At 31.3% G+C, this 12,914-nt stretch overlaps 1 protein-coding gene across 5 annotated transcripts; it reads right to left on the bottom strand.

Annotated features, from left to right (window-relative positions):
- Nucleotides 1-3,693: 3,693 nt before the first annotated feature.
- LOC122310791 (common plant regulatory factor 1-like) lies at nt 3,694-10,132 on the bottom strand. 5 transcript variants are annotated; one of them, XM_043124936.1, is made up of 13 exons: nt 9,910-10,131; nt 7,871-8,032; nt 7,591-7,692; nt 7,356-7,451; nt 7,144-7,224; nt 6,616-6,657; nt 6,287-6,444; nt 6,067-6,115; nt 5,874-5,919; nt 4,880-5,127; nt 4,654-4,731; nt 4,408-4,533; nt 3,694-4,304 (listed from the first exon to the last, which is right to left on the bottom strand). In XM_043124936.1, exons 2-13 carry the CDS (start codon nt 7,931-7,933, stop codon nt 4,065-4,067), a joined length of 1,329 nt encoding a protein of 442 aa, XP_042980870.1. In that variant the 5' UTR covers nt 7,934-8,032; nt 9,910-10,131; the 3' UTR covers nt 3,694-4,064. The 5 variants fall into 5 exon arrangements, with proteins under 5 accessions (XP_042980870.1, XP_042980883.1, XP_042980889.1 ...); XM_043124949.1 differs by having other exon boundaries at nt 7,871-8,003; XM_043124955.1 differs by having other exon boundaries at nt 7,591-7,653; nt 9,910-10,129.
- Nucleotides 10,133-12,914: the final 2,782 nt, after the last annotated feature.

The following is a 12,914-nucleotide window of genomic DNA, read 5'->3' as shown; positions in this document are numbered from 1 at the left end:
AGCACATGAGAACTTAACTACCATTTGTTTGGTCTCAGTTTGGAAATGGGCATTTTCAGTGAAATTATTGGGAAATCACGCACGTACTTGAACAAAAACGAAAGGAGGGCTGGAAATCACGTGGAGATGCAGCAGTTATTCACGACACCGATGAAAGGAATGGTTAATCAAATGCGTTGGGGACAAAAGCCGGCTGCCTGTCAAACTTGTACTGTTGGTCGGTTCCTTCAACGTGCGAATACTTCAAAACTTTTCAATGAGAAATGATTTGTGCAGTCGGAAAATACAGTCGACTGTAAAAAAAAAATTAATATGGGACCTACATGAAAAGAAAAAATTATTTTTATAACTTTTTATAATTCATGTAGGTCCCCCTGAATATAAAATAATTTTTTTATAATTTTTTTTATTCATTCCGTACAGCCGACTGCACGCCGACTGTATTTCCCGATTGCGTGTAGCAAAGCCCCTTTTCAATACGTTATCCTATATATATTATACTCATTTTTTATTTTTATATGAAAAATTATATTTATTATCTATTTTTTCAACATAATCTTATCATCTCATAATTTGATATTAAATAATTAAAAATTATTTATTATAATCTTTAATCATCGGATAATGAGATAATGATGAGAATTAAGATGATAAATAGTATTACTCTTTTATTTTTATTTTTTTAACATATCATTACCATTAAATGTTGATTTAAAAAAAGACACATGTTAAGAATTGATTTAATAGTGGTAAATAGTGTTATGTGAATTTAATGAGGTAAAAGTTAAAGAATGATAATAGATGACCTATATAATAAACAAGTTTAAATTTGATATAAATAGATTTTTTTGTCAAAACAGATATAAAATGGATTTTTTATAAAAATAGATTGATTTAATAAGACATGATTAATAAATAGGTTAAATAGAATATTAACTTACAATCTACCCTTATAATATGAGAATATTTTATTTTCAGATTTTATAAAATTTTAGTTTTATATATATATTTTTTGTTATTGGGATGTAATATTGATATTTGTATTTGACTACGCTTTCAAACTATTAAACGTTTTTCTTTAATATGTTATTTTATTTTATGAAAATATTAATTTTTTTATACAGTATTGGTTTGGATATTAATAATAAAATATTTTATCATGAATCTTATAATTGTAAATGATTTAAATAGTTATCTTTGTATTATATCTGAAATTATATTAATTAAGTTACAAAATAAATATACACTTTAAGTCAACCCATTTATTTGGAATGGGTTAAATAGGTCGTGTTTAAGTTAATTTAATAAAAGTTCATTATTCAACGGGTTAAGCAGGCCATCACCTATTATCTATATAAGTAGTGTTAGGATTTTAGAGTTTGATATGTTTAATTAAAAAGGCTATGTTCAAATTGATCAATATAATCTAAGGAAAAGTATAGTTGCAAGCACAATTGTGCACTAATCTGTGCACTAATGTGATGTGATTGGTCAAAAAGTAAATTTTATTGAAAACAGTGTTAATTTAAATTTTAAGTATGAATAAATCAGTATTGGTACACAGATTAGTGCGCGACTATGCTTGTATATAGCAAAACTCATAATCTAATATTCATAACTTGACATGATCTACAAATATAAATTATCACCATAATTATTAAAAGTGAGATTAAAGTCTATTATATAATATTTAAAAAAAAAATTCTACTTGACAATCCTACTCCATACACCTGTTTTTATTTTTTATTTTTTATTATTTTTCTCTTATATGATGTGTGTTGTAGAGTTGTTGAAAAGCACCCTTTTAAAAAACTTACAGCCACATGCTGCTATTATGTGGGCTGCACGAACCGCGGACTTCATCGGTCCTGCATACCAAATTGGAGTGGGCTTGACTTGGAAAAGCTTTAGCACAAATTACAATAGACCTTCTCGGTTCACTTCTAATCATCACCCTTAAATTTGTACATGGAAATAAGGGTGGGAGATGCCTTTGGATTTAGGTGGCATTGCATTAAGAATATATAGCATTTGTTTAGAACTCAGTCGTAGAAAATCATTCGTTTATACATCAAATTCAAAGCCAGACATGACAATATATGAAAGCTTTGTGAATTCTTTTAGGCCCTCTCTCCTACTACTTTTCCTAAAATTTATGGCTTTGTGAATTCTTTTGTGTTTTAGGCCAGGTTGTCATGAGAAACAATTAAACGATAAGATACAACACGTTCACAGCATCCTTGTCATCCTAATTAATTGAGTTTTGTTAAGTATAAATGATTTTGCATATCAATCTACGTACTAATGCTGCTGTTTTTATATTTAAAATTTAAATTAGTACTATTTTTATTAAAGTCTGACTTCCTAACCAATCAAACAATTAGATTTTTTTTTAATTTTTACAATATCTCAGCAAGCAAAAAGGGTCTTTATTTTGTCAACCTGTTGCGAAAATAAAAGAAAGAAGACATTAGAATTCGGAGGAGATAAGTAATGATTTATATGTGATGGTTTCCAGCTATTTATCATCTTTGGAGACAGCTATTTATATGTGATGTTTTCACGTCCGTCGAGTCACGTGCGTAGTTCACACCTGCAAGACCGTCTCCTCTCCTCAGAGGCAGCAGTCCTACCAACAACCAACAATTGAGTTGTCGCGATTCTTATTGTATCTTCAAATTAATATAACGTAGAACATATCTGTGCTTCGAGACTCTTTAATAATTACTTTCAAATAAAAATATCAAATTATTATTACTTTTTTTTTTTATATATAAGAATAATAGGTCAGAATACGAAAGAACGCTCATATCTATTTGGATTAGTTGTTCATAACTAGGGGTGTGAAATTGGATCAGATTTTTTTTCAATTTGAAACTCAAAAATTTAGGTGAATAATCGCCCGAATTGAAGCCGGGCAGATAATATAAAACTGTATCCGGTTATCCATAACCGGCTCTTATATTAAAAAAATACATAAATAATTTAATTTTTTTAAAATAAAAATAATATACAAAAATCATATTTTAATATTTTATGATATTTTTATTTAATTTTTTATCTCTCCTCTCACAAAAGTCCATATAACATATTGAATCAAATTATTTATTAATATCATAAATTATTTCACTACATGTAACAAATTATCTCATCTCATTTTAACAAATTATGTAATATGCATATATTGTGTTTTGATGTATTATTATTTATTTTGTAAAAAAAAAAAACATAAAAGCCTATAAAAATATTTTTTTTAAAAAATGCATTTAAAATTTGAATTGTTAAAAAGATTTAAAAAACAACTTCTAAAAAGTGTTTAAAATATATATATTTTTTTAATCTGGGTATTAAACAATAAACATGGTATCCGAATTTAAGAAAAGAAGTATCATAAAAACATTATTAAAAGTTTTTAAAAAAATAATAATAATAATAAGGATATCCAGTTAATATCCGGGTTTACATCCGATTATCACTCGGATTTTTTCAGGGCTTATCCGAATAGTTATCTGCTCGGTTTTTAAAACCCGATTCCAGTTATAACCATATATCTGGACCCGGGTCCAGTTTTACTCCCCTAGCCGTAACACAGAATGACCAATACAAAATTATGAAGCAAGTTCCAATAACTGGCTATATTTAGCCCTCGTGCTCTACCTACTTGCTGCTTGCCGGGCACTTCAACAGGGAAAATGATAAAAAGACATCCGAAACCTTCTCATTCACATACCACAGGGTCTAAATCACTAGTTAATAGAATTGCACAACTACTACATATGAAACGTTCGCATGCTTTCACCAACTATATTTCTAAACTTCAATGTACATTACCTTCAGTGGCTTTCCACGCACTCTGAATGCTGATAAAATTACATCAGTTTTGACATGAAAAGGCTAACTTACAAGTAAAAAATTAGTCTCCGTTTTCAAGGGTACCATTCCTATTCAGATGTTTGTTTCATTCTTCTGCTCACAGTTAGCAGTAATTCTGGGCTTGTAATATTGCCAAAACCACATGATTAAGAGGAAAAAAAAGGGAACTGCAGTAATGCTGGCTCCTTGGGTTAGCCAGCAGCCACGGCATCGGCCCTTGGACTTGTGTCCAAGAGTTGATGCAGCTTGGCACCAGAGTTTGAGCTGTTCTCGTACATGTCACTCTTTTCCTCAGTGCTCCGATCAACCGCACCTGAATTATTAACCCTTGACAGCAGGTTCTCTGTACTAACAGGCAGGGCCCTCTTGTCCTCAATTCGGTTCAAAATGATTTCTTCTGTCTGTCCTAATTGAGCATTTTTCAGTTTCTCCTGTATACATTAAAACCAATTACAAGCTGGAGAAGAGCAAAGACAGAAATGAAAAAGAACTTGTGATGCAAGTAGGAACTATAGAGGTTGCACGTGGATGTACCATTAACTTAGTATTTTCTAGCCTCAGTTTATCTGAGTTTTCTGTCAATCGACCTATTTCAGATTTTATTGCTGTATTCTCAGCAGTCAAGGAGTCGACTTTGCGTGCAAGTTCTTCAGTCTCAGCCTGTAAAGAGTGTTGCAAAACATTACCTCAGTTAACGTGTACATGCTAAAAGCCTAAAAGGAGGTTCAGACCCGACAATATGAAACTTCTAAAAGTGTAAAAGGGCTCAGATTTCCAAACCTGCTTCCTCATCCTAGACCTTCTAGCTGATTCACGATTAGACTGTTTCCTCCTCTCTCGTTTCAGCTCTCTTTCATTCTGAACAATATAAAACAAACATTTCCAGATTTTCAAAAGATTTTAGACACCTTCGTCCAGGGAAAAAACAGAGGATAAACAAAACAAAACAGCAATATTTGGAATAATAAAAATGAAAAAATAAATTATCATAATTCATAGACTATACCGGCATCCATGCTTCAGAAGGCAATACTGAACAGGACTGTGGGACACTAGTAGTTGTTGTCTTGGTATTTATATTACCAGTGTTCCTGAGCTCTAATGCTGTGGCCATGCCCGGAGAAACAACACTTCCAACCAAATTTCCCGAAGCACTACCAGGAGTGACAGTTGCACCAGAGGTCTTGTTGGGAGCTACATTGACCTCCTTGGCAGAAGTATGACTGGCTTGCATCTCAGTCTTGCTTTCACTGCCTGTTCATATACATATCCAGTAAACTAAAAATATCAAAACCTGAATTCAAGTCAATAGATCAGCTGCTTTCTTTAGTGGAGAAAGTTAGTCCACAAGCAAGCATTTTCATATACATGACAACTGATCACACCTCCATGTCATCAATATGTTCACAAATGGTAATTAAGTGCCAAAACTTTTAGATAGTGGAAGATACCATGTCTACCATGTTTGAAGCAAGAACAAATTAGAATCCACTATGTTTGAAGCAAGAACAAATTAGAATCCACTACGCTGACATACTTTGCCTTCAAGAAACTAGAGCCTAGAAGCAAGACCGTCAATAAGGAAATGCAAAATAGAATTTCTTCAATTTGGAAAATGAGCGACTGCCAACTTGTCATATGTCACTGTATGCTTACTTCTAGATATAAAGTGGAGCAGAACCTCAAGACACCTGAGAGGTCATAGCGCAACTCTAATACAGAAAAAGAGGTCGGTCCGGTCATTGCATTAATTGATACACAGGTTCCAACTGCCTGGTGGCCTAGAGTACTTCTCTCTTCCTAGGAGGAAGTCTTATGGATGTGGGTTTTGGGGGAATAAGAGATTCTTCCAACTTTCGAAGGAAGGGGATAAAGCACTTCAAAAAAAAAACAAAGAATGATCCACACGATGTAAACAGTGGGCAATCCTACACAACTGAATACCAGGCCCACTCTATTGTTTATCAAAGTTTGATACTTGGAAAAGAACAGTGTAATACCAGTTGGTGTTCCATCACGGCTTCTTTTCCTTCTGGTTTGATTTGGCTGAAAATAAAGATAGATGAAGACCACAATCAAAATTTGCAAATGTGTTCATCATTATAGATTTACGTATAATAATCAAATCAACACATGCGACATGGTGCAAATGTATTGCAAGAAATGCTTATAGGCAAGATGTGAAACAATCACCCTGGCAGTGTTCCCATCACTTCCATCGCTGGAACCATCAGTCTCTGAACTGTTCATGTGGCCAAAGAAACTACGTTAGTCTGGCCACAAGAACTGTGCATGTGTGAAATCTACATTGTACAGGATGAAGGAGAGAGAATAGTTCTAGCTACCAAAGCAAACCAAATCAAAAGAATATAAAGCTTATCACAAGGCAGAAACAGAAGAAGGTTCAACAAACCTCTGTGACAGCCCATGTTCAGCCCCACCATCAGTGCTCTCAGCAGTACCATTGCCTATTGACATTGCAAGTCCATCAAACTCTTTCAACTTCTTCATTAAACCCCGATCTGTATTTCCCGACTTTGTAGGAGTTTCTATGCTCAAAGGAGTTACAGCCTGCTCCATTGCACCATAATTAAATCTAAAATTAATTAAGGGCCACCTAATATGCAACTTTCTGTTTTTAATTACTGCCATATTTCAAAATCCATAATGATAGGTTGACAATAGAGAGAAATAGAACTACAAGAATTCAGAAGAAAAACATAGCACCAAAGCTTCACTTACAGCAGGCGACAATGGAACCCCTTGACCGTGTGAATGGGATCCCTAGTTTAAAAAATAAATAAATCCATGAGTACATGAGAGCTTTCCTCACTTTTGCATACTATTTTAAAGTTCTATTATTATGCAGGGAGGGGCCAATTGTAAAGAATTGGAAACTTTGCATAATTCAGTCCATCTAGACAGGGTAGCCACTACAAACTAGGATGTCTGCCAGACACAAGTTATTATTTTCATTGCACGAAGATAACTCAGAGAAGATAGCCAGATATTCCTAAAATTAAAGCTTCACATTGCAAGCCCCACAAGGAGGGCTATAACCATCTACAAACAAATTTCTTGGACTCACATCCTGAATTTGATTTTACTAGAACTTCCCCTAGTTCACCTAATAGACTAATACATGGTCTGGTGAGTAAGATCATGCATCCCACGGGGAGTAAACCTTGGACCAAAGGGCCTTGCCATGGTGGGATTCCAAGTCATAAGAAAAAACCTGAACTCCAAGAACAAATAGAATGAACAACTTACAAGAGGAACTGCAGGATGTGCATAAACCCCTCCATGTGGGTAGATTGCAGCATAAGGCGCCCCATAAGGTGGCATCATGGGCTGGAAGAATAAATAAGTTAGCAAACCATCATAGAATAATGTTTGTAATTTATTCCTCAGTACACAACGTCTTTTAGAATGATTATTGAAAACAATACACAAACTTTTGACTCCTTGATTCTGTCCAATACCTGGGGTGGGCCCCACATATATGGGTGAGGAGCATGACCTGAGGTCACAGTGGAGTTGTAATATGGTGGAAGAGTGACCCTGGGACCATAATATGCCTGAATATGTAAGGCATTAGTTTGAATTACTATTACTATTTCTTGGAAGAAATTATATATTGAACCTGCCATTAAAGAAACATGTTCTAACAATGCCTAGAAAAACAGTAGATTTAAGTGCAGGCATAGAATAGATAACCTGCATGGCTGCCCAATCAGGATAGACATGAATATTGGTCTGATTAGTCTGATTAGCTTGATCCTGCCAAAAAAAAGGAACAACCGACTGAGGATTCATAACCTTCAAAAGTTAGATCGAAAGAGTACAATTAGAAGTATCTACATAAATAACTACCTTATTTTTTTCTCCATCAAGAATATTGACACATAAAGCTTGAAAAATAGATAGAAAATTTTACTTTTCAGCATCTTAAATACTGCAGTTTTGACCACAAGAACATTTTCATTTCTCAACTTACCGGTGTTACTGGTGAAGACGACTTTTCAGACTTGGAAGACTTTCCATCTTCATTGTTTCCCATGGAGCGCTTCCAAAATCTTGATTTGATATATGTAAGAAAATCCTTTGCGTTTCTCTGATCAAGACCTCACCTAGTTGCACTAATGGTTATCACGTTAATCTGTAATCGGGAAGATCCCCAAGGCACCCACTTATCAGTCTAAGAACATTAGGATTTAACTTCTAAATAGAGTTATTATGGTCTAAACCATTGCTGTTAATCTTTTGCAGAGTAGTATAACGATGCTATGCCCCACTGATGCAATAATCTTGTCATAAAAAATTGAACATAAGAGCTGCAACATGCTAATGCAACACAATGGAAACCTTGAGCTACTGTTCTCAATGAAAGTAGAAATAGTTACCACAGCACCAGGCAGTAGCCACCATAAATTCTGGTTACTTGTCACGTTAGTACTGAAAGCATAAAATTTCAGTATATGAAATAGTATGTTAGTTCTTGCCTCTGCTTTTTTCATGCAACCATGGTTTTTGAGGCATAACTTGAATGGAAGTTGTCTTGCCATCCTATTAAAGCCTAGTATATTCACCTTAAACTAAAGCATGATCGAGCCATGAAAGTTACACTTACGCCGAAGGATTTAAATTGAAACCCACTTTCAGAAAGCGTGAGATAAAATTCACTTTGACAAGGCTATTCCTTAGTTCCCTCATGACAACGACAAAACCCAGCTTCCCACAGTCGATTTGACTTGGGTACAGGAAGATGAATAGCATAAATGACAAATATCTCAGATCGAGTGATGTAGCTTTAAAATATACGATCAATCCACAGCCGTTGTATTAGATAGTGAACCCACATACAGAGGATTTCATATCATATTTACTAAACGCATGGTCCGCTGCTTGCATAGCAAGTAAACAACGGAATGAAATTTTGCAAGGATTCAAAGAAAGCTTGTAGCATCAATTAAATAAACGAAGAGGGATTTGGGATTTTTTTTTCAATTTTCCGTGGCAGTATAGTTGGAACAAAAGTCGTTATGCCCCCAAGTTAATTTCAACAGCAACCAAACTCGAAAATATCATCTACTACTGAAGAATAAGTAAATAATTAAAGAAAGGAAAAAAGTAAGGAGAAAAATAAAAATAAAAATAAAAATAAAAAAGAACCTAAAAGTTCCACGCAAGGAAAATGACCATAAGGTAGAGGGTCATTATCGTCTTCTCCACCACCCACACTCCATAACAAGACAGGTATGGACAGAAGTTGGACTTTAGTCGTGGAGTATCGCCAAATCTATCTAAAGAGGATAATCTAGGAACTAATTGACGATAGAGCCCTCGATACAAATATATGAAAGGAAAAGGTGAAATATGAAAAATTTTATAAAAATTAAAAAAAAAAAAAATTAAAAATTAAAAAACGTTTCAAATAAGCAGCTGAATTTTTCTACTCAAATACTTCGATGATCAAACGGCTTCGTATCATATCATCCTTTTCCTTCTTTTTCTCCCCAAATCTCTCTCCTCTCTCTCCTCTTACGGCTAGTAGAGATAGCATGAGAAAGAAAAAATGCATTCAAAAGGAAACTGAAACCATAAAACAAGGAAATTACCACACAGGAAGTACGGAAATTCAAAGTTTTCGGTAGAATCGCAGAGAAATTATGGAGATCCATCTAAGTTAATCCATTTTTTGATTTATAAGAAAATGAACGACAAGAAAATATATAGGAACATTAAAGTCTGGTTCCGGCAAACGAAAATCTAACCTCAACTTAAGCACGTAATTCTATATTCAGAAAGTCTCCAGGAGTTTCTGGCTACTGAAGAAAAACCCAAATTTCATATTATACTTTTTTTCACTTTCATGCGGCACCTAAAAATAAACGGAAACAAAACTTTTCCTTTACTTCATCCATTTTCTCGACAAACAAGCAGGGCCTTAAATTGAGAGAGAATTTCCAAATCAAAATTTTCATTTTCCTCCAACTCTAAAGTTCAAAAAAATATCTAACACAAAATTACACGTACCTCCCACTGTATCGACCCAAAATATCTCCACCTCGTCACGTCCTAAAACCAAAGAAATGGCGGCGAAGAAGAAGAAGAAGAAAAACTTCAACAGAAAAGGGAGTAAATATCACGAAAAAGATTGACCATAGTTTCTCGACCTCCGCATTTTGGCTCTACTTTCTCGCTCTCTAAAACAAGAGAAAAAAAAAGAGTGAGAGAAGGAGAAGGTGAAGAAGAAGAAGAAGGAGGAGGAGAAAGAAGAAAGGAAGGAAGGGGGTAGGGAGCGCCAAGGCAACATCCACGTCACTAAACACGTGTCGTATAGGAGAGGAGGTGTATACGTACACCGTATCTATACGGGGAAAAGATTGTTATGGGTGGTTGTTGAGCTGGCCCATCGGGAATCGCGCTGTCCATTTATTTATTCCAACGTCACCACGGCCTCACACGTGTTCATCGACGACTCGAGCTACGCGTCCTATGGCTTCGGGTCCAACCTATTCCACCCGTCATGTGGCTTACGTGGTCCGTTCCCATTATTTAAAATTTAAATAAATATTATTTTCTTTTTGGGAGAAGAATTAAATTAGATTGAAATGGTCTTTGAAATCCACCACTCGTCATTTTATTTTTATTGCCATGTTATTATAAATTATTTATCTCGATTAATATTTGAGTACATCTTATCTTTTACTATATCCATTAAAGAATAATGTTGATATAATTATAAATTATGTAAATATTATATAATCTTTTAAAAATAGAATAAAATTTATTATTAAAAAATTAATTTATTTTATATAAATTTCATATTTATTTTAATAGAATAAAATTTATTATTAAAAAATTAATTTATTTTATATAAATTTCATATTTATTTACTTATTTTTAAAAAAATATATGGTATTAATATATTTTATAATTATAAATATTATTTATCCACGTCAAAAAATTATATAATTATTTTTTACTTTTTTACCTCTATTTGGGTTGAATCCTTTTTCAAAAAATATGACCTAAAAATTTGATTTATTTTCATATTAGATTTTTTTTTAGGACAAACACTACCTTATTTGATTAATCAAAATCAAAAATTTCATCTCATTTCATCTCAATTCATCATTACAACTTTTTTAAATTTCTATACAAAATATAATAAATAATCTAACTTTTTCAAATCTCAATACAAAATTAATATTTAAAAATTATATTATAATAATATTTTATTCTTATTATTTAAAATATTATATCTTATTTATATAACTAAACGAGAACTTAATTTCAATTTTTAATTTCATGCATTTCTCTCATGATATGCAATATAAATGTTTCTGAACTCTACAATCTAAAGTAAGGGTTTAGATCCATCTATATATTTATTAAATATTTAATATTGTAAAAAGATTTGCATAGATAATGATAAAAAAAAGATTTGTATGAATTTAAAATGTATAAATTTTGCACAAATACCTAGGAGATGTTTGAAAAATAAAATTAAATAAAAATATTTATAAATAGTAGTAAAATAATTTAAATTATTATTTTTTATTATATTTTATGAGATGGGAGATAGAAAGTTAAATAAAAATATTATAAAATTATAATATTTTTAGAATATTATTTTTATCTTTAGAATTTAAAAATTTTGAATTTTTTTATATTTTATTTAAAATTTTGAAAAAATTATAATTATTAAATAATTATTAATTAAAAACTTAAAAATTAAAAATTAAAAATTAAAAAATATATATTTAAATAATATTTAAAAATGATACAAAATAAGGTAATATGACGTGAGACAAGATAAAAACTACCTCCAAACAATCCCTTAACAAAAGTAGGGCACTAGACAGGTAGTGTACAGGGCATAATTACGCCCGCATGAAAAAATAAAATCATTAGTTTTATGATAGATTCTTTTTTATTAAAAAAAATAATTTTAAGCCCTATTTAGATATAAAAAAAGTATTTCATTTCATAAAATAATGGTAAATTTTATTTTTTAATATTATTATTATTTTAAAATTAAAAAAATTAAATTATTTATAAACTTTTTATAAAAATTTAAAAAAATTATAACAATAAATTAAAATGAATGGAAACAAATTTTATATGCAAGCCTAGCCTTACTCTTTAAGTAATTTATCGTTTTCACATGTAATGTGAAAGGACAGTAGTTCAGATAGACGATTTTCGTTGGCTGGACCTACCTTAATCGCCTTTTAGGACAAAAAAATGTTCTCAAACGCTACGACGTTAATTAAGGTTTATGTTAAGTTAGTCTATATATACAGTATTTAAATAAAGACTGTTTATATAAATTCTTGTAATTATATATAAAAAAATTATAATTATAATAATATTTTTTTTCTTTTATTTTTATTTATTAATAAAATTGTATACGCAGTTTTTCACTTAAGACAGTCAATTTGATGTTCTTGAAGTTCCAACAATTAATTTTGTAAATCTTTTCGTAATTATCCCCTCTGACCCAGCGGAACTTTCTCGAAAGCCATACCAACCTTGCTTTTTTTAATCCCTTGTTGTGTTAAATTAAGAATAATTCAAGGAGTGGATGTGCTCGCTAATTATTTATTATTATGTATATAAAAAGTAACGACACGTAAGCACAAATTTTTTTATAATATTTATTTTTATAAATATTTTTTTATTTGAAATATAATTATAAAAATAATTATATATCTGTCATTTTAGAAAGAGAAACATAACGACTTCGCATTCAAATATTTATTGATACACTTCTAGATATATATATATATATATCAAAAATTCTATATATAATTATTTTTGAATAGTTCTTATGGATTTTATAAATGTGATTGAATGTATTATTTTTTTATATTAAATAATTATTTTGATCAATTATATTTGTAAAATGTGTAAAAAATATATAAAAATAACTATATATATATATTGGTTTATGATATTTAATTTGTAACAAAGTATAATTAATTTATAATCTTCCACCAACTTATATGACAAATAAATTTAAATATTCATAC

The sequence above is a fragment of the Carya illinoinensis genome, chromosome 1, assembly GCF_018687715.1.
Source record: "Carya illinoinensis cultivar Pawnee chromosome 1, C.illinoinensisPawnee_v1, whole genome shotgun sequence".
Classification (NCBI taxonomy): Eukaryota; Viridiplantae; Streptophyta; class Magnoliopsida; order Fagales; family Juglandaceae; genus Carya; species Carya illinoinensis.
The sequence above is the reverse complement of the archived record's forward strand: the minus strand, read 5'-3'. Positions and strand labels throughout refer to the sequence as shown.